General features: G+C 36.8%; 1 protein-coding gene across 2 annotated transcripts in view; it reads left to right on the top strand.

Moving 5' to 3' along the window:
* HELZ (helicase with zinc finger) overlaps positions 1–21,415 on the top strand; it is a 274,664-nt gene that overhangs the window by 221,709 nt on the left and 31,540 nt on the right. For both annotated transcript variants that reach the window (XM_027872722.1, XM_027872721.1), the window contains exons 23-29: positions 545–596; positions 1,384–1,574; positions 3,686–3,893; positions 6,105–6,181; positions 13,250–13,817; positions 14,280–14,514; positions 20,728–21,238. In XM_027872722.1, coding sequence (XP_027728523.1) covers positions 545–596; positions 1,384–1,574; positions 3,686–3,893; positions 6,105–6,181; positions 13,250–13,817; positions 14,280–14,514; positions 20,728–21,238 — 1,842 coding nt within the window. The remainder of the gene's footprint in view (positions 1–544; positions 597–1,383; positions 1,575–3,685; positions 3,894–6,104; positions 6,182–13,249; positions 13,818–14,279; positions 14,515–20,727; positions 21,239–21,415) is intronic.

The raw sequence follows: 21,415 nt of genomic DNA, 5'->3' as shown, positions 1-21,415 counted from the left end.
TCCTGAATCACCAACTGTTTAACTGAAGGATATCACAAACTCAGCACTTCAAAAACAGAACTCAGCTGTCTTTCTCCCAAAACCCTTCCCCTCTTCAAATTTCTCTGTTTCTTTCAAGAGTATCACCAGTCTTAAACAGTCAGCCCAGGTTTATAACCTTGGAGTTGTCATTGTCTCCTCACACTTCCTTACCACATATCAGCTGATATTTTTTTCATACCACCATGTTATTTATCTCTGCTTTTATAGACATACCCACATATACATATAATATTATAGCTTGGGAGCTACCTTAGAAGTCCAACGCCTTCATTTCACAAATAAGGAAACGGAGATCTGAAGACAAGAAGTGACTTTCACTAGGCATAATGTTTAAAACAGATAAAAGCTAGCTTAGAGAAATCTCAATCTTTTAAGATGCTCTCATGTCTTTCAGTTATTTAGTGATAGCTGTGTGCATTCAATTTGTACATGAATAGGGAAGGAAATGATACATTTTTGCCAAAATTAAGCAAGTTTCATCATAGTATAATTTTTTTTTAAGGGAAAAGGCCACCTTCATAACCAGAACGAACATTTCCAGAATGAAGGAATTGGTAAGTGAACATTATGATATTTTTTTAAAATTTCTTTTGTTTATATAAGTGTCTGTGTTTTGAATTTCAGGCTATTTAAAACAGATCTTAGGACTAAACTTGCCAGTTGCTTTGAGCAGCATGCTTGACCTTTTGTGTACTTGTATTTTTTGGTTATGTAAAAAGAGGAAATTTTTAAAAAAGAAGTCTTACCATGAGTTTTGAGGGAAACCACTAATGAAGTGTCAGAGCCAGGAATGATGAGTGTTTTGAAAAATGAGAAAACAATTCATTCAGCTTCCTTTTTTTTCTTTACTTTAGAGGGGTTTTTGTTTGTTTCTGAAGTATTTCACGTCCTCCATGTTTCATGTTTTACCAGTTTCAAAATATACTTAATTAAAATTACAACAAAGCATATTGGGGGCAAATTACTTAGATAATAAATTACTAAATTCCATTTCTGTATGAGGTTTATTTTTATAAGTTAAAGTTTGCTTAGAAAAAATTTTTAACCTGGTTGAAGAAAAACATTTTCCTTAATAGTTATTTCTCTGAAAGAACTCTTTTCCCCAAATGGGAATAGTAATGCTGATATGCTACTCCTGTCTTCAGATGGTTATAATGAACATTATAATGTATATAGCATGTATATAGAACTTGCAGTGGCAAACTGACAAATCATAGATATAATATGCAATGTCTAAAATGCGTTATTGCTGATTAGCTCTCTTCTTGGATGAATTTTTTTTATTCATAAGGAATAATTTTTAAAAAATTAATGTTCTTTTTCTTGTCTGTTTATTTTTAGTTCAACCCAATCCATCAGTACTCATCGGCAATCCTATTAGAGCATATACTCCTCCTTCCCCTCTTGGACCTCACCCAAATGTGGGAAAGTCTCCTAGTCCTGTCCAAAGGATAGATCCTCACACTGGGACTAGTATTCTTTATGTACCTGCTGTCTATGGAGGAAATGTGGTTATGTCTGTGCCTTTACCTGTAAGTATAGATTTTAGATATTTGCTGTTTATTAAAATAAATACTCATTAATATCAAAGTAGGAACAGGTCTGAACCATGCTCATTCAGGTTCAAACTCTAGTTATTTTGCTATCTTTACTTCAGAAGAGCCATGATTTCATCCGTGTAGATATTCACTCTACCACACAAATTGCTAATCTTAGTTGTCTTAGTTTATGGTCTTCATGAATTGTTGTGGCCAAAACAATTCCACATCTCATAGACAAAATTCTGGTGATAAAGCTCTATGAAGTTAACTAAGCTAATCATTTGATTAATAGGCTGCCTACCTGGTACTCCCAAGCTTTTCCACCTTTGTAGGAAATGCCAGAGTTCTCACTGCTGAATTGTCCTTGAAGAATCTAGGGTTGTCTTTTCACCAGAATGAGGTGTTAGGATAAAGCTTTGAGCTTTTAGTCATTTAACATGGCATAAAAGATGTTGTTTTTTGTTTATATTTTGTCATTAACATATTTGGAGGAAAGAGAGGAATGAGCCGTTTTTGAAGAAGAGGTTCTTGTAAAACATTTTTTACCATGGTTGATTTGACTAGAGGCTAGTGAAACCTGTGATTTGGTTTCCTGTTTTGGAAAGTGGTGTTTTTGTTTGCTTCTATAGAACTTCACAGGTGGAGATTTATCTTTTTTATATGCTAAAAACTCCTAAGGAATAAAGGTTATTTGAGAAGGCTTTACCTTCCGAAGAGGCTTCAGCTTCTAATTTGGACTCAAATTTATTTGAGGAATACCACACTTTATTATGTCTTACAGCTATTTGAAAGCATAGCTCTACCCTTTCTATGAGCATAGACTTTTGAGATCTCAATGCTATACCTGAAGGATACTTAAAGAGATTTAGTAGGATATGTCGGCCCTTCCTAATACATTTTAAACCATTTCAATTTCCTTTGAGACTTAGCATATTTTAGTAATTTTATTTGATTTGCTGTTCCAACTGCCATGTGGCCAGATCTAGGGATTTAGCCAAGATGATATATTTTCTTTCATTTATAGCAAGTACCTATAAGTTCAAGTAGTTGCTGTAATTCATCATGAGGAAGTATTGCCCAATTTCTCTTCTGTTGCTCTCCATCCCTATTCTCTACTCCTCCCTGAAAAAAAATAAAGCTGCTCAGATGCAAACGTTTTTGTCAGGTTGGCCAGATGTCATACTTCAGGTATCTAATGAGAATAACTGTCATGAAATATGCAGTTCATACACAGTAACTATAAACTTTAGAATTCAGCGGAGTTGTTTCTTATCACAGTCTGGCAGCAGTAAACATCATCTGTGTTAAACAGTAAGTCCCTTAGGACTAAGATTCATTTTACTAGGTCAAAGAAGTTTTTGTTATACAAAGTTAATAGTAGTTTGCATTTAATAGTTATGTTTTAATAAAATGAGCAATTGTTTCGTAGGTTTCTCCTCATTCATTTTGTGTTAATATGCAGGGATAATATGTCTATCTTTTAAAGTAAGTTTTCAGATTTTGTAATCTAACGTATTACAGTTGGCAAAATCACTAATACTTGTAGGAGCAGTAATGGTTTTGAGTTTTACCTACTGGAAATGAGTTTTTAATTTTATTTACATATAAATTCATGTATAGATTAGATGATTACTTTGAAGGTGATTGATTAGGAATCCACCAGACTAAATTTTCTTTTTTCACATAAGTGAAACACAACCTAATGACCAGCTACAATTATGACACAACATTTTTCAAGGTAATCTGTGCATATACTCTGATGAGAAGAAATGATTCCAAAATATAGAATGATAATGAAGATGAATTTTAAACACTTCAGTTCTTCTCTAAGTTTATAAAATTCCAGATTTCATTTATGCATTAATGTTGTGTGAGCCATGTAATTTCTTGGCCAATAAATATATTAGGCTATTCTTTATGATGTGGTATATGCTGGTCATTCAGCAAATTCTGACTTATCATGAGAATTTTGTAGTTATTCTCTCTGCTAGAATTGATACCCACCCCTGATATTCCTTCCCCTTACCAGTACCACTGGAATAGTTTGTCTTCTGCAGTCTTTTGAAATAGATTTAATAATTTTAATTCTTCTAATTACATAGGTACCATGGACAGGGTACCAGGGTAGATTTGCAGTTGACCCTCGAATCATTACACATCAGGCAGCGATGGCATATAATATGAACCTGTTGCAGACACATGGACGGGGGTCTCCTATACCATATGGCCTTGGACATCATTCACCAGTTAGTATAGGGCAACAGCAAATTCAGCATCAGGAAAAGGATCAACATGAACAAAATCGAAGTGGTGAGTTGTTTTTGCCATACTCAAATCATAAGTAGGATATGGGCTGAGCATGTCAATCACTACCAACTAGAAAATTCCCTTAAAGAACCCCATTAATTATGTTAGATAGGGGCTATTCTCTGATACAATATTTAACATTTACATTTTAAATGCTTTCAGTATTTAGCATTTAAAATTTGAGGCAGAAAAACCAAATTCTTCTTTTAGATATACTTAGAGTTAAATGACAAAAATTGATTTAAGATAGTTATTTTAATCAGGTCATGGTCATTTCTGAGAATTTTAAGAAAGAAGAGAACATTCATTTTATTTTTTTACCCTGATTTTTGAAATTACAAAAGCTCTGTTTTTGAACAGTTTTTGAAATATAAAACAAAAATTCCTTGTTCTTTTAAAAATCAGGAACTCTGCATTGCTTTATTATAGTTGCTATCTAATCTCATATATAACATTAATTTAAGAATACATTGGTACTATTAGAGTATCTATAGTGGACTCAAAAGAAATCTCCACACCCTTCAAAAAAAAACCTTAGGCATTAGGGATTCATTAACTCTATTATATAGTTGTTTTTCTAAGGTTATTGTTTTTAATTCAAAATTGAGTTATGAGGAAATTATTTAAGAAGACAAAGTTCAAGCCAACTTTACATAAAGATTATGTTTCTTTTAAGAATTTAAAAAATTTGTGGGAATTGATTTCTTATTTTATTTAAGTGGTATGTTATCTTAGCACCATACTTGATATACATCTTTTTGTTTCTTGATCCTTATAAAATTATTCAGTTGAGTCAGGAAGACAGAAGGGAACTTTTCATCATGTAAATGATTCTGGTCTATAAAAAATGCTGAAAGAAATTTTAGGTTACCAAAAATAATGCCGAAATTCCCCTAGACCTGGAGGGATAAAGCATAATAAACCAGTGTAAGTTTGACTCATTGACAACTTGACAGGAAGTTTTTGTTTAGAAGGTTCCTGCTGAGTCAAAAGCAAAACTGGAACTGAAGGTGTCAAAAGGGTGTCCATCTCCCTCAAAATATATTTTCCTTGAACTGAAAAAGTCCTGGCTTAGAGTCATTTAAGTTCTTTGTGCCTCAGTTTCCTATCTGTAAAACAAGGGAATTGGATTAGATGATCTTTCACATTCTTTGCAGTTCTAAAATTTTATAATTTTGTGCTCATTTGTAATAACCAAACATATGCAAGTTTGATTCTCGTTGAGCTAAGTCATTGTTTAAAGTTTTAAGGAGAAAACATGACTAAGCACTTTGAATTAACAAAAAATAAAAATTGAACAGTAAAACTTCTTTACTGTAGTGTTCTCTAATATGAAATTTGAAATAATCTAGTCATGAGAAGTATGACTTTTATTATGTAGAAAGTACAAAGTAATTTCTCCTACAGAATTTTAGGATATTGAAAGAGAGGAAAATTCAGATTAAAATTAGTAGATTTTTCCCTGCTTTGGAAATCTAAGGTTGTCATGGCTCTGCCACTTATTGACTGTGACTTTGTCTGTTAAATGATGATAATAATACTTAAAATACTACCTTATAATTTAGAAAGTTTTCTAGATACTAAGAAAACCATTAATAAGTTCAAGATTTTTTAATGGACTTAAAATGACTATCAGGTAAGGCTCACCTATTAAAGGACTTTGATGTTTGGGATACTTATGAAATTTGGGCTTTTTGAGATTTGTAATTTAAAATTAGCTCACTTATTTATTAGTATCCATTTATTTTTAGATTTTTAATCATTACTACTTAATATAAATTGTATTCACTTTAAGATATAATAGATACTTTGTTGTCAAGTGAACCCATTCTTTGGAATTAATGAAATATAATAATATATTTTTTAAATCAAAACACTAAGCATTTACAAAGGAGCTAAAATTCTGTTCAAATGGAATCAAGGTAATGAATGTGCTGTAGGTTTGGGGAAATTTGCTGTTTTACCTAGTACAGTTTTATGCTTTAATGTTATACTTCTTTATGATTCAGACTTTGATAATGGGATTTGCTTTAATTAAAGATTTACTTTGTTTTGTAATTTAGCCAAGAAAGTGCAACTTTAAAAAAAATCAAAAGAACCAAATTGAAGTGGGAAATGGGAATAATCCTGAAACTTATGAGTAACTACAAGTAGTTTCGTTTTACATATAAATGAAAACAATGGTTTCAGTCTGTTTTTGTTTTTTTTTTTAAGGTAAAAGTGATCCTAATCCAGGACCTGACATAAATAAAATTCGTACTCCGGAGAAAAAGCCTCTAGAATCCAAACAGGTATGCTGTTTACATTTAATAAATGGATTTTGCTTTTGACTATCATACTATCTTGTGTGAGCATTCATTTACTCTTATTCCTAAGCATTTTCATATCATTGTTACATTAGAACTTAATAGGTTCTATTCTAGAGGGTGTCACCCTTGATGTATAGTTTTTAATATTTTTGGTTGGCTATTGTAGTCTTTCCATCTTTTATCCTTTAGGGTTACACTTGTAAATATCAGAATTTGCCATGGCATCATAAAGCATGAGGGTATAGTATTCTTAGTATAAAAATTCTGATCAAGATTATACCTAGTTACACTGTTAATTTTTAACTTCTTTGATTATAGCCAAGTGTTACCAAATATGTTGCTGAGAATCACTTTGGGGAATGGAGGACAATTCTAATGGAGAGAGTAGAAAAATAATCCTTTGAAGAGAACACATTTTAATCAATCAAAAATCACTTATTAAGTGCTTACTATGTGACAAGCAAAGGGCTGAGGGATGAGGATAGGCAAAAGTACTCTCTGACCTCAAGGAGCTCACTAAGCTCACATTCTACATCTTCTAAGTAAGTACAATGGTAATTCCAGAGGGCAAGGAATTAACAGCTAGGAGAACTGGGAAAGGCCTCCTACAGAAGATAGGATTGGAACTGAGTTTTGAGAGAAGCCAGAGGAACTAAAAAGCTGAGATGAGGAGGGAGAGAATTCCAGAGATGGGGGATAACAGTGCAAAGACATGGGGAAAGTAGTTGGAGTTTTATGTATAAAGAATAGCAATTAGGGCATATATCTGGATCATAGAGTATGTGGGAGGGAGTGAAATGTTAAGAAGATTGAAAGTATAGGAAGGGGCCATGTTATGAAGATCTTTCAGTGCCAAACAGAGGATTTTATATTTAATACAGGAGATAACAGTAAGTCGTTGGAATTTATTTAATAGGGATAAGGGGGAAGGAAATATAGCCAGACCTACACTTGAGGAAAATAACTTGGGCAGGCAAGTGGATGGATAGAGTGAAGTGGTAAAAAACTTGAAATTGGGAGGTCAACCAGTAGGCTAATAGTCTAGGTGAAAGGTGATTTACTTTGCAAATGGGTTTTGCACCAGAGTGGTGGCAATGTCAGAAGAGAGAAGGAGGAGTATATTGTAGGTGTCATAAAGGTAGTAATGACAAGACTTGGCCAAAGATTGGTTAAAGGGCGTGAGGTAGAATGAGAAGTAGAGTATGATGCTTAGTTCTGGATCAGTGGGAGTATGGTAGTACCCTCCACAGTAATGGGGAAGTCAGAAAGGGTGTGGGACAGAGTTTTAAGGTAAGATTTTGAAGTAAGTTGATGACTCCAGTTTTGGACATGTTGCATTTAAGATGTCTATAGGACATTCACTTTGAGGTGTTTTATTAGATGAGATTAAGCTGTTGGAGATGTGGGATTGGAGATCAGGAGAGAGGTTAGGGTTGGATAATTGGATTTGAGAATCATCTGCATAAAGGTGAGAATTGAATCCATAGGAGGGGATGCATTCACTAAGCAAAATAGTATAGAAGGAGAAGAGAAGAATGCCAGGACAGAGTCTTGCCGGACCCTTAATATTAGTTGGCATGACCTAGATGAAGATCCAGTAAAGGAGACAGAGGGGAGCACTCAGAGAGTTAGGAGGAGAACCAGGAAAATAGTCAGGACAATCACTAGAGAAGAAGGTGATTAACAGTGTCAAAGGCTACAGAGAACTCAAGATTTTGAAGATTGAGAAAAGGCCATTAGATTTGACAATTAAAAAGTTGTTGACAACTTTGGAAAGAGCAATATCAGTCAAATGATGAAATTGGACCCAAATGGCAGAGAATGAGAAGAAAGGGAGTGGAGGTACTGTCTGATTAAGGCCTTCTTAAGGAGTTTAGCCAAAGAAAGAAGGAGATAGATAGTACAGTAGTTAGTGGGAATGGACAAGTCATTTGAAGGTTTTTTGAGGATAAAGGAGATATGGGTATGTGTAGAGGCAGTAATAAAACAGCCATTAGATAGATATTGAAGATAAGTGGGAGTGGAAATGATACAGGTGGAGAAGACAGGATGGAATGAGATCACTTGTACAGGTAGAAGGTTTTCCTTGGCAAGGAGAAGGGCTGCTGCTTAATGTGAGACAAAGGTAAAGGAAGAAATAGTGGTCGAAGGCATATGGGTGATATGAGAAGACTGAGCTCATGGCTAGTGGCCTCAGTTTTTCTGTAAAATATGAGGCCAACTACTCGACTGAGACAGTGGAGGGAGAGTTTTGAGGAGGGTGAAAAGTTTTGCAAAGAACAACTGTGTTGAGTAGAATAATGAGTTCGTTAGAATCTCCTGGCAGCAGTGAGGGCACCATGGAGGTTGTGTAACATAAATTTGTAGTGGTCCTGGTAAGCAGTTTTGTGATTTTCTTCAGTTTTATGCAGCAGCATATATAGCAGATAGTGAGAGTGAGCCAAGGCCAGCGTTTGGAAGGGCAAGATCAGCAATATGATAAGGGGGCAAAGGACTCAAGAAAAAGAACAATATAGCATGAAACTGGTTCACCAAAGGGAGTTCAAGATGGGAAAAAGAGGAGAGTGGAGCTAGTGCAGGGGTGATAGCCTGGGAAAAAACTGAAGGTTCAAAGCATTGGAGGGCACACTATGGGCGAAGAACAGGATTTGGGGTTTCAAAGCAGAGGGAGAGGTAGAATGACAGTAGATTCTGATCAGATAAGGGAATTTAAGAGTTCTTGAACATGGAAGTTGTGCATTTGTGGATGATGGCTGTATCTTTGTACATGAGGTGGGGTGGAGTAGGTTGTATGAAATGAGTAAGTTGAGGAACTGGAAGGTTAGTGTGTTTTAATGAGTATTAATAGGTAGATTGAAGTACCCTTGTATGGTGGTAGGAATTGAGGAGGAGAGAAAGACTGATCCAGGGATTAAATTCATTGAGGAAATAAAGGAAGTATCCTGGAGGTCTGTAGAAAACATACTGATGATTCATTACTTTTCAATGAAGCTCCAAATTTTGATTTTCCATGCTCATTGAGGACCAAAGTAGAGTTAAGCTGAAAACTCACTAATAATCTTTAAATCTCACTTAAGTTTTTTTAGGTGCCTTGTAGAAGGCTAATAAATAGTAAAAAAAAAAAAAAAAAGATCAAATGATATATGTAAAATGCTTTACAAACCTTAAAGTAATTTCTAATTTTGAGTATTATTTGCAAAATGAAGTAGTTTCATTTTCTTCTTTTCTCCCTGCCTTTACATTGTCTTTATTGCTAATCAGCAGTGGCATGGCCATAAGTCATAATCAGGAAGAAAAAAGAAAAAAAAAGCAAGGGTACTGAGTAATTTATAAATGGCAGTAATAGTCCTTGAATAATTGAAAGTTGTACTCTGTTTAATTTTTTAACTTAAGAAAATTACAGTAAATTTATTTTTTCATTTTTACCATTCTTTTAAAAAATTCTCAAGTTCCTGATTCTCTTCCTCCTTCAGAACCCTCTCCTACCCATTGAGAAGGCAAAAAATGTAATAACAATTACACATGTGAAATGATGCAGAACATATTTTCATATTGGCTATGTTGGCCAAAAAGAAAGTAAGAAAAATAAAGTGAAGAAATTATGCTTCGGTCTGCACTCATACTCCATTAATTTTCTCTCTGGAGGTGGATAACATTTTTCATCATAAGTTCTTCGGAATTGTCTTGGATCGTTGTATTGATCAGAATAGCCAAGTCACTCACAGTTGATCATTGTACAAAATTGCTGTTACAGTGTCAGGTCATATAAGTTTTCCCAGGCTTTCTGAAAACATTCTGCCCTTCCTTCTTTCCTTTCTTCCTTCCTTCCTTCACTTGTCCAGAGTCTAACAGCTAGTGAGTGTTATGTGTCTCAGTTCGAATTTGAACTTAGGTCCTCCTAACTCCAGGCCTGGTGCTCTATCTACTACACCTAGCTGCCCCTGCTCATTATTTCTTATAACACAGTGGTTTTCCGTCATAATCATATGCCACAACTTGTTCAGTCATTTCCTGGTTTAACTGATGGGCACCTCCTCAATTTCTGGTTCTTTGCCATCACAAAAAGAGCTGCTATCAACTTGTACAAATAGGTCCTTTTCTCTTTTCTTTGATCTCTTTGAGATACAAACCTAGTATTGCTGGGTCATAGGATATGTACAATTTTAGAGCCCTTTGTGCATAGTTCCAGATTGTTTTTCAGAATAGTTGGATCAGTTCACAACTCCACCAGCAGTGTGTTAGTGTCCCAATTTTTCCGTATCCTCTCCAACATTTGTCATTTTCCTTTTCTGTAATGTTAGCCAATCTAATAGGTATGAGATATTACCACAGAGTTGTTCTAATTTGCATTTCTCTAATCAGTAGTGATTTAGAGTATTTTTTCATATGCCTATAGATAGCTTTGATTTCTTTTTCTGAAAACTGCCTGTTCATATCCTTTGCATGTCTGTATTCAGTAAACATTTGTTAAGAATCTTCTGTGTGCCAGACACTGTGCTAAGCACTGGAGATACAAATATGAAAAAGAAAGTCCCTGCTTTCAGGGAGCTTACAGTCTGATGGAGGAAGACAACACACAAAAGAAAGCTGAAAAGTTGTGGGGGGTGGGGTGGGGTGGGGTGGGAGGGAGTACCTGGCTTGGGGGCATGGTGGAAAGCCAAAGAAGTCCAAAATGAGTACACCTGGGTGAGAAATAAGACAATGTGAATTTCAGGATGCCAATACTAAGCTTTTCTCTGGATCTTCTTTGTTTTCATACCCCTTTCAGAGCATGTGCTGTATTTTACAGAACCTATATTTTCATTTTAAATTTTATCAATATCTTTTGTTTTTAGATCACCTTCATTTCCAAATATCTCTCCCTAGAGAGCTATCCTTTCTAACAATAAATTTTTAAAAAAGGAAAAAAAAAAGTAAAATTAACAAACACATGAACCAAAGTCTGACAGTGTATGTCATCTTCCACGCCTATAATCTCCCACCTCTGATAGGAAAGGAGGGAGTAGGGGCAGCTAGGTGGCACAGTGGATAGAGCACCGGTCCTGGATTCAGGAGGACCTAAGTTCAAACCTGGCATCAGACACATAACACTTATTAGCTGTGTGACCCAGGGCAAGTCACTTAACCCCATTGCCTAGATCCCCCCCCCCCAGAAAAAAAAGAGGAAGTAGAATCTTTTCCCTTCTTTGTGCACAAGCTTGATCATTGTAATTATATAGTGTTTGAGTTGGGGATTTTGTTGTTTTTCTGTTGACATTGTTATAGTTCTGTATGTTTGCCTATTTTTGCTTTCTTTCACTTTTCATCACTTCCTACGTCCTTCTGTGCTTGTCTGTATTCATGTTTTTAACAATACAGTAATAGTCCATAACATTAATATGTCATGACTTCTTTAGTTATTCCCCAGTCATTGGGGAACTCTACTTTTCTCCTCATTTCTTTGCTACTACAAAAAGTATTGCTCTAAATATTTGAATGTATTATATGGGATTTTTCTTTCTGGTTTTGACCTCCTTTGCCCTCCTTAGTAGTGGAATATGGCTTAAAGGATGTAGACATTTTAGTCACTTTTTCTTTTTTTGAAAGCATAATTACAAATTACTTTCCAGAATGGTTAAAACAGTTCACAGCTCTACTGATACTATATTAGTGTGCCTCATTAGGTGAGGACTTTCTTGATATTATACTGAGAGCTCCTTGAGGCCAAAGATTGTCTTTTGCCTTTCTTTATATCTCCAGTACTCAGCATAGTACTTAGCACATAGTAGGCACTTAATAAATATTTGTTGACTGTACCTACCAGACATTGATCATTCCCATCTTTTGTCATATTTACTAATTTTCTGGGTGCAAAAGTAAAGTCTCAGAGTTTTGTTTTGATTTTAATTTCTCTCATTAGTGATATTGGGTAGTCTTTCATATATGTTTATCAATACTTTGCAATTCTTTTGAAAACTATTTGTTTCTAGTCTTTGACCATCATTGGGGAATGTTTCTTGGTCTATTGGTGTGTGTTTGTCTATGTGTAAGTGTATAAAATTTTAGATAGTAGAATTTTTTTTTTTTTGGTGAGGCAGTTGGCATTAGGTGACTTGCCCAGGAAGTGTCAAGTGTCTGAGGACTGATTTGAACTCAGGGCCTCCTGACTCCAGGGCAGGTCTTCTAATCACTGCAACACTTAGCTGCCCCTGGGTAGCAGGATTCTATCTGAGATACTTGTTGTAAGTGTTTTTTCCCAATTGGAAGCTTTTCTTCTTAGGCTAGTAATATTGATTTTATTTGTGTAATTGAAATGACCTATTTTATCTTTCTCTTATATGCCTTGGTTGGTTATGGAATTCATGTTTTTAAGACTTCGAGGGCTGACAAAGTGGTCTGTCATGTTTCTTCAGTGTGTAGATTTTTTATAATGGGTTATGTTGTGAATTAAAAATGAAAATAAAAATGTGATAGCAAAATGTATTTCTTGCCAGTAGTATTCTCTTTACCTAATATAACTTCTGTCCAATTTCTTCAGTTGATAAATTAAGGCACTAAAGGAATACATACTTTCTTGAATTACATTAAAAGTATTTGGTCAATCCTAGCAAGTACTATTTTATGTAATGGTAATATTTTATTTAAAATACTCTTTGCTCTTCATTAGTAGACTTAACTTTCTAAGTGAATGTGTGAAAGTAATCCAGTTAGTCTAAGTGTACTAGAATGAATTATTCTAATACATAACACAGAAATTGACAACAAAACTCATGTTTGGTATCAAGGCACTGCAAATGAGAGAATTTAGATTTTGAGTGTTAAAAAAATTGAATCTTCTGATAAGTCATACTATCATGTTAATTATTAATACATATATAGTATATGAGAGAACAAGAACATCTCATATATTTTGCGTTAGAACTCACTATAGCTTTTTTTCTCTGTTATTTTACTCTAATTTTTTTTGAAAGTTATCAGTATGTCTAATTGTCTGAAAGTGAACGGTTTGTCCTCAGAACCTCAAGGTGTTGTTACTTCTGTAATTAAGGTGTTTCTTTTCATTCTCTCTAGAATGATTTAGATTCAAATCCACAGAACCGAAGTCCAGAAGCTCGCCCTGGAGTTACTTATCCTAATTCCAAGTTTCATCGCAAAGATAATCTCAACCCAAGACACCTAAATCTTCATCTTACTGCTCCCCACACACAGTATGCAGTCCCTCATCGCCACTATCAGCACTTATCCCAGCTACCAAGACAACCATTTCCAGTTCAACAGCCCCCAAATTTAAGTCATCAGCAGAATCATTTCCCTGAGCAACCGACTCAAATACCACCTCAACCAAACCAAGCAGTCCAGCAGCATAACCACTTGAATCAACAAACTCAGCAGCAGCCCTCTCAACTTTCTCCTACGTATCAAGCAGGCCCCAACCATTCCTTCTTTAATAACGCAGTCTCTCATCGACCACATTCTCCAGCGGTAGATACAGTGATATCTGAACAGCACCCTCCTCCTATGCTGCAAGAAGTTAACCCTCTGAGATCCATTGCACAACACAACCCAATAATTCCTCCCTCTCACTTGAATAATTTCATTGAAGAAAATCCTCCAGGATTACCACTAGGAGAAGCTTTAGGTAGGTTTTATTTTTATTTTCCTCCAATATCTTTTAAGTTTCACTACTGAAAGTGAAAAGTGATTATTTACCTAATAGCACATGTACTACAGGATATTACTTTAAGGGCAGGATTTATTCAGTTCTTGGAGTAATCCCACTAAGAATAGATTATTTTCCATAATAATCAGAATTGTGTTAATAATTAGTTTTACATAGTCTGGAACATTAGAGTATATACAGTTTGTGCCAGATGAAAAATTTAGATGAGTGATTTCATTCACTAAAATTCTCTTACTTGTTGACAAGTCTAGGGATTTTTTTGTATTCTTCCCAGAATTAATGGTAGTTATTGCTGGATCTTTGTGGGGAAATGCTCATTGTTGGCAGTAAAAGCTTTTAAAAAAAAATCCCCCCTTCAGCCAACAATGGGTATGATTTACGTTTTTTTTTCCTACAATTTTTTTTTTTTGTGTGTTACAGAACGTATGCATGGAAATGTGGCCTTAGAAACATTAAGGCAACAGCAAGCAAGAATGCAGCAGTGGAGTGAGCATAATGCCTATCTCAGTCAAGGCAGTCTTCCATATCCTCATTATCACCACCCTCACCTGCAGCATCTTCCCCAGCAACCAGCAGGATTACATCAACAACCAGTTAGGGCAAACTGGAAACTTGCCAGTAATGTAGAAGATGAAGCAGAAGCAACACATTCAAGGTATTCGAACATTCTTAGAAGTAGCTTCTGAAACAAAAATTCTACCCAGATTTTCTTGAAAATCTAGTCCTTTTATTTTGAATAGGAGTATTCTTGTGAAGGGTCAGCTAGGTGGCACAGTGGACAGAGCACCCAGCCTAGAGTCAGGAAGACTCATCTTCCTGAGTTCAAATCTGGCCTTTGACACGTACTAGCTGTGTGACCCTGGGCAAGTCACTTAACCCCATTTGCCTCAGTTTCCTCATCTGTAAAATGAGCTAGAGAAGGGAATGACAAACCATTCCAGTATCTTTGCCAAGAAAACTCCAAATGGGGTCATGAAGAGTTAGACAGGACTACAAAATGACTGAACAACATTTCTGTGAAAAAATTCTGTACTGTGGTTTACAGGGATATACAAGAATATATTCTTCAGGAATAATTTGGTTGAAACTCCTATAGATTTCAGTTAGCCAAAACACTATTTTCCAGGTATGGATTATGTAGTCTGACAACTCCATGTATTCCTGTTTCCTTATCCCCTCACTTCTAGGGAACTGTAACAGTCTCCTTGTATACAATAAGCATTTGTTGAATTATAAAGGGTAGATGGAAACAGAAGTGAAATCAGTGATTGAAAGTTATTAATTTGTAACTTTGAATGTTATCTAAAAATATGGAGTGCCACCTCTTCATTAAAACAGGTACCCAGGATCATATATCTAGGGCACTGAGGATTTAGCTGATTTGGCCAAAGTCACAGTCAGTGTGTCAGAGGCAAAACTTAAATCCATGTTAGAGATAGAAGGGACCTCAGAAAACATCAAGTCCAGTACTCTGTTCTACAGATGACCAAACTGATGATCACATTAAGTGACTTCAAGAAAAACGTCGAGCAGTAAGGTGGCACATTAGGTAGAGCACCAGCCCTGGAATCAGGAGGACCTGAATTCAAATCTGACCTCAGATACTTACTAGTTGTCATGAGCTTGGGCAAGTCACTTTACCCTGATTGCCTCCAAAAAAAAAAAGAAGGATTTCACAAACATTAGATTTCAGATGAGGGTTTAGAATCTAGGTCTTTTGACTCCAGAGCCAGACTGTTTCTCCTGTACCTGATTAGATCCAATGAGTTTCCAAGTCTTGATTCACCTTTACAATATCTCTCTCATATGTCCCCTTCTTTCTACTCACATGGCCACTAGAGTCCCTCATTTTTATAACAACTTCTTAATTAGACTCCCAGCTTTCATTCTTTCTCTTATAATCCATTCTTCACACATCTGCCTAAATAGTATTCCATGGAGCACAAGTCTTAGCATGTCATTCCTCTGCTTAAAATCTCCAATTGTCCTTATTGCCTCGGGGATAAAATAAAAACTGGTTAGCTTGGTATTTAAGTCTTTTAAATATCTGACTCTAGCCTATGTTTCTAGGTTAATTTCACAGTACTCCCCTTTGCAGGCTTTACATTTCTGTGAAATGGAACTACTTGTTGTCATTTTCTCCTTCACTTGACAGTTTTGGATTTTGTCTATTAGATTACTTTGAGTTTTCATTTTGGAGTTTCTTTTGGGGGTTAATAGTGAATTTTTTTCAGTTTCTATTTTGATCTTTGGTTCTAATATATCTGGGCAAGTTTTCCTTTATAATTTCTTTTTTTTTTTCAGCCAAAGACAAGGTTTATTAGAACATCTACCATATTGGCCAGACTCTTAAGGAGTCTAAATATTTGTATTGCTAACGCAAGCGGGCCAGATCTTAAGAATCTGAGCACCTTAATGGAGACAAGACGAATGTTATATACAGAAAGACTGTGGGAGGGATCCAGTAGTGGCCAAATAGTCTGGGGTGCCTGGAGGAGGGGGTCTAAGGAGGATCTGGATGGGAGTGGCCAGTAAGCTGGGGTGAACAGAAAGCCAGGGACCTGGACCATGTGGCCAAGGGAGAATAGAGTCTAGATAGGATTAAGGGTGAGAAGTGACCAGGGGCAATCGGGAGGTAACAGAACAGAATTGGGAGATTGGGCATAGCCACAATGAAAGGCCAGTTGACTGGATTACAGCCTCAGGCAAACACCAGAGATTTGGGAAAAGTCCAGGGATTTTCTTATTTGGAGTCCAGATCCCAAAGACATAGTCTTTTCCCTTTAGGGGTTCAGGTCCTATCCTCATCATTCCCCCCTCAAACAAATGGGACCCAAATTCTTTTGGGATAAGGGGCAAAGGTCTTGGCCTGTGAAATTGCTTCCTGCTGGCAAGGGGCATAGAGCTATCCCTGCCTCAGGGGGGTCCCAAAGAGGAGCTTGACTGGAACTGAGTACAGGATGCATCCAGGGGATGATGGGGGGACATTGGCTGGTACCCGCTGTTTGCTACCAACTGCAGGTGAATGACCTGTAGTCTGGAAGACACAAATCTGACAGAAAAGACTGCAGGGCCCAGGTATAGGGAGAAGTAAAAGTATAAGAGCCCTATTAAAATCATTTACATTTGATGTGCAGGATTATCTGGTCTCGTTGCTTTTTCAAAAGTTTAAGTTAATATTTTTGCAGGAAGAAGTTTTCCACCCCTGGGTTAAATAGTTACACAAATGAAGTTGCCAAGAGACTGACTTTCACTTCAATTATCACTGAATTCTCCCCAAACCAAACTGAAGATGTTTCTGATTTAATTTCAGTTGTTTGGGGGTATTGAATGATGACACATTCAGGTCAAAACAGCAAGATCTCACACACTTGCATTGATTTTTTTACTGACCACTTGCTCTGATTATAGAAATTTGCTATAAAAGGATAAAACAGGGATAAGATAAGATATAAGGCCCAAATATGACAGGATAAAATATCCTTAGCTCTGTTTGGATTCAGATAATTCACAGTTTTCCAACCATGCAGTATCAAATCCACCTCATAGCCAGACTCAGGAATAGTCAAGTGGGTAACATTCCTTTTCAAAGGAACATAATGGGGAAACTGAGCCAGGAGGATCCCATCTTAGACTGAGCTAAAATTGTCCATGTTCCTAATATAGTCTTCCCACCAGTATCACATTCTCTCTGAGTAGTTTGTGGCATTTCTCTCAGAGATGGTGGATTATTGATTATTGATGGATTATTATGATTTGTGAGACAATTCAAAATAATTTATGGTCCCATGAACTTTTACCTCAAACAGCAAGTTTCACTAATCACAGCTTAGGAAAAACTTTTCCAGGATTTGCATCTCAAATTTAAAATTTGTCCTAGTGTAAAAAGCCAAGCTTTTTGGCAAGTTAAAACATTAAAACAATAGCGAAATTGTTTTAGTGGTAACCAAATTATGAAAAATTGCTTGACATAACTAATATAAAAAGTTCACCAATACGAAATTTGAAACAAATCCATTACCAGTCAGGTGACTTCAACTTTGTTAAATGCATTTCCAAATTACTTTACACAGAGAATCAACACCTGATCATTAACAGTTAAAACTACAACTTTAAAAGAGCGTGCTTACCCAAGTTCAGAGGCTAGCTTCTTTACCTTGACCCATCCACCAAGGTTGCTGGGGGTTGAGGTGGGGATGGGGGTTGGGTAGATTGGGGGATGATCAGGATGCACTGAACCTGATGCTTGCAGGCAAAGGTTGCCCCAGGGCCCGAGGCCATTGCCAGTGGGGCCCATGCTGTAGCTGCTAGCCCTCCCTCCTCCTTCCTTTTGCCAGGTGGGGGAGGGCAAATTCGAAAGTGAGGAGGGAAGGGTGAAACTTGCTTCTCCTATGAGAGAGGTTAACAAAGATACCCTCTTGACTCAAGGGAAGGGAGTGGGAGAAGGGAGTGATCAGGGTGGTAAGGAGGTGTTTCAAAACTCCTTAATGATCAATCACAAAATCTCCAGAATCTATTAAGATGTTTTTAGCTGCTTTAACTTTTCCCTGTAGCTTCCATGAAGGAGGATCCAGGGGTGTAGAGGGAAGGGAGTAAGAAAGCCTCAGGAAACCAAAAAGCACCTGCAGTTTTCCCAATTCCCTAGCGCCTAGAGAATTGACAGAATTGGGTATACGCTTCTGGAGAGGGCGTCCGTCCTTGTTGTCTATGCTGCGGAAGGTGTACCCAGGTCCATGGCCTCGAGCGTCCAGCTGACTGTGAGACAGACTTTAACTGTCTGCCAAAAAAGCACCTCCAAGCCTTCCTAGGTACTTGGAGAGTGACCCCAGCTGCAGGGCAAGTCTTCTGCAGTCTTGGCTGGAGAAGAGCTTGAGGTTAGGCAGCCTCCCCATATGGGCCACCAAAATGTTGAGATTTAGAAGCTTAGGGGTGCTGGGACCCCAAAACCACAACACACAGGTCCTGTCCAAAGAATTCAACCCAAGCCTTCTTTTAGCCAAAAACAAGGTTTATTAGAACATCTGCCGTATTGGCCAGACTCTTAAGGAATCTCAGCATTTGTATCATGAATGCAAGCGGGCCAAATCTTAAGAATCTGAGCCCCTTTATAATTTCTTAAAACATGATATATAGCATTTTTTTTTGTTGTTCATGGGTTTTCAGGTCATCCCAATGATTCTTGAGTTATCTCTCCTCAGGTTATTTTCCAGGTCAGTTGGTTTTTTTCTATGAGATATTTCACATTTTCTTCTATTTTTTGCAGTCATTTGACTTTGTTTTATTATTTTTTGATGTCTTAGGAGTCATTAGCTCTAATTTTCAGTGAATTTTTTTTTCAGCAAGGTTTTGTAACTTTTTTAACAAGTTGTTAATTCTCTTTTCATATGTTTCTTCCATAGTTTTCATTTGGTTTTAAAAAATCATTTTAGCTCTCTCTTTAATTCTTCTATTAATTCTTGTTGGACTTGTGTCAAATCTTCATTTCTACCACAGTGTCTGCCTTGCACTTCTGACTAGCTGCTGCCCCAGTATCCACAAATCCCTTTGTCTATCTTCCTAAGCTGCCCTGGGCTAGAAAAATGACTCACTGTGACTATAGATAACTTTGGTGTTATTTCCTATAATTCTTTAACATTTTCAGTCATTTTTCACTTGTGTCCAACACTTAATGATCTCATTTGGGGTTTTCTTGGCAAAGATACTGGAGTGGTTTGCCATTTCCTTCTCCAGCTCATTTTACAGATGGGAAAACTGAGGCAAATGGGGTTAAGTAACTTGTCCAGGAGGCCAGATTTGAACTCAGGAGGATGAGTCTTCCTGTCTCTAGGCCCAATATAGGCCCCACTGTGCCACCTAGCTGCCTAATGATAGAAGCTTAAAAAGTGCTTTTTGAATTGGATGGTTTTTGTGTCAGAGTCACTTGAATGATAGGCAGTTTTTCCACCTCTCCCTTGGGTCTGATGTACTATAAGTTTTCTTCAGAGAAGAGAGTGCCTAGTGTGGAACTCTCTCCAACAGCTTATTTGTTGATTTAGTTGATATGCACTAAGGAGCTAAACTGCGACATACAAAAATTAGGTGACTTGCCCAGGGTTTTATAACTAGTGGTGTATTTGAATGTGTCTCGTCCTGACTTTTAAGCCCACTACTCACTCTACTGCACAATACTGCCTCTATCTACTGGAGTAATGACTCAAAAAAAAAAAAAAGATGGCAGTTGTTAGCAACAAAAGTTCCAACAAGCCATTGGTGAACCAGAAAAACTTTTTATTAACGGCTGCGGGTATCCCATGTGTGGCCTGCTTGGAGAGGAGAGAGCACAGCTTTTTATTTCTAGGCCCAAATCACAGTTCCCTCCCCTGTTTCCCCATTGGCTGGGTAATGCAGGGTTTACAGCCTGTCTGGAACACCTTCCCCACTTGAGTCTCTGCCCCTAATTTCATCTCCCACTCTCCACGTTTCCTTGCCAACAGCCTACAACTGTTAATACCCCAGTAACTACTCACCAAGGGATTTTGGTGACTTAACCACACTCTGATGAGTGATATGCAGAAGTAACATTCCCAACCACATTTTTTACAGCAGTTATGAAAAAATATTAGGGAGAAGGACTTGTCTCTTTTCAGGTTTAGGATCATTTTTAGTGTATTTGACCCAAAACTTTTATTTTAAAGTACAGTTGATTTTTTCCCCAATTAATATATAATTTTATTGCATAGATTTAAATCTAAATTGAGTACTAAAATTTCATTTGCTTATGTGTGTTGTTATGCGTATGAGATCATATATGTACTGTTTAATGCTTAAAGTATTTAATGTGCCAAAGACTATTTGTTTCTCCCTTGGTGTAACTTATTCTTTTTACCAGGTTTCAAGACTTACTCAGAGAGCTGGCTCATCATGATCAAAGTGAATCTCGGGAGCTAACTGAAATGCCACCACCTCAGTCAAGACTTTTGCAATACAGACAAGTTCAAACTAGAAGCCCACCAGCAAACACTTCTTCATCGAATTCAAACCATAGTGGCCACTTTTCTAACTTCAGCGACAACATCAGAGACATTGAAATGGCCAACAATCCAGCATTTCAGCAGCGTCTGCCACCCCAAATATATAATCCCCCATTCTCAATACCATCTGAAAATCTTACCCCTCCTCCCTTGAAATACCTGCCACCTGATGGATCCTGGACCTTTGCTAATTTACATCAAAATCACTTAATGGGACAGGGCTTTCACTATGGCCTACCACCATTACCACACAGACCACAACAGAACCCTTTTATACAAATTCAGAATCAACATGTGGTTGGTCAGGAGCCATTTCACCCACTGTCATCTCGTGTGATATCTGCTTCTTCGCTCCACAGCTTAGAAGAGGTAGAGTTACGTTCTATCCCCTACCCACCCCCTCATTGTTCACGTGTTTATTTGATCGTGGAAAGGTAAATACTTAATGATTTCATGACTGTGGTGGTAGGCAGCTACTCTTGGGTTAATACAGGTTCATAGGCATATGTTTTTTAGTAGAAGGTATTGAGTAACTTTTGCTAATTA

This window comes from Vombatus ursinus, unplaced genomic scaffold (assembly GCF_900497805.2).
Source record: "Vombatus ursinus unplaced genomic scaffold, bare-nosed wombat genome assembly UNPS02014801.1, whole genome shotgun sequence".
NCBI classification, from domain to species: domain Eukaryota; kingdom Metazoa; phylum Chordata; class Mammalia; order Diprotodontia; family Vombatidae; genus Vombatus; species Vombatus ursinus.
This window is presented reverse-complemented; position numbering and strand designations above follow the sequence as displayed.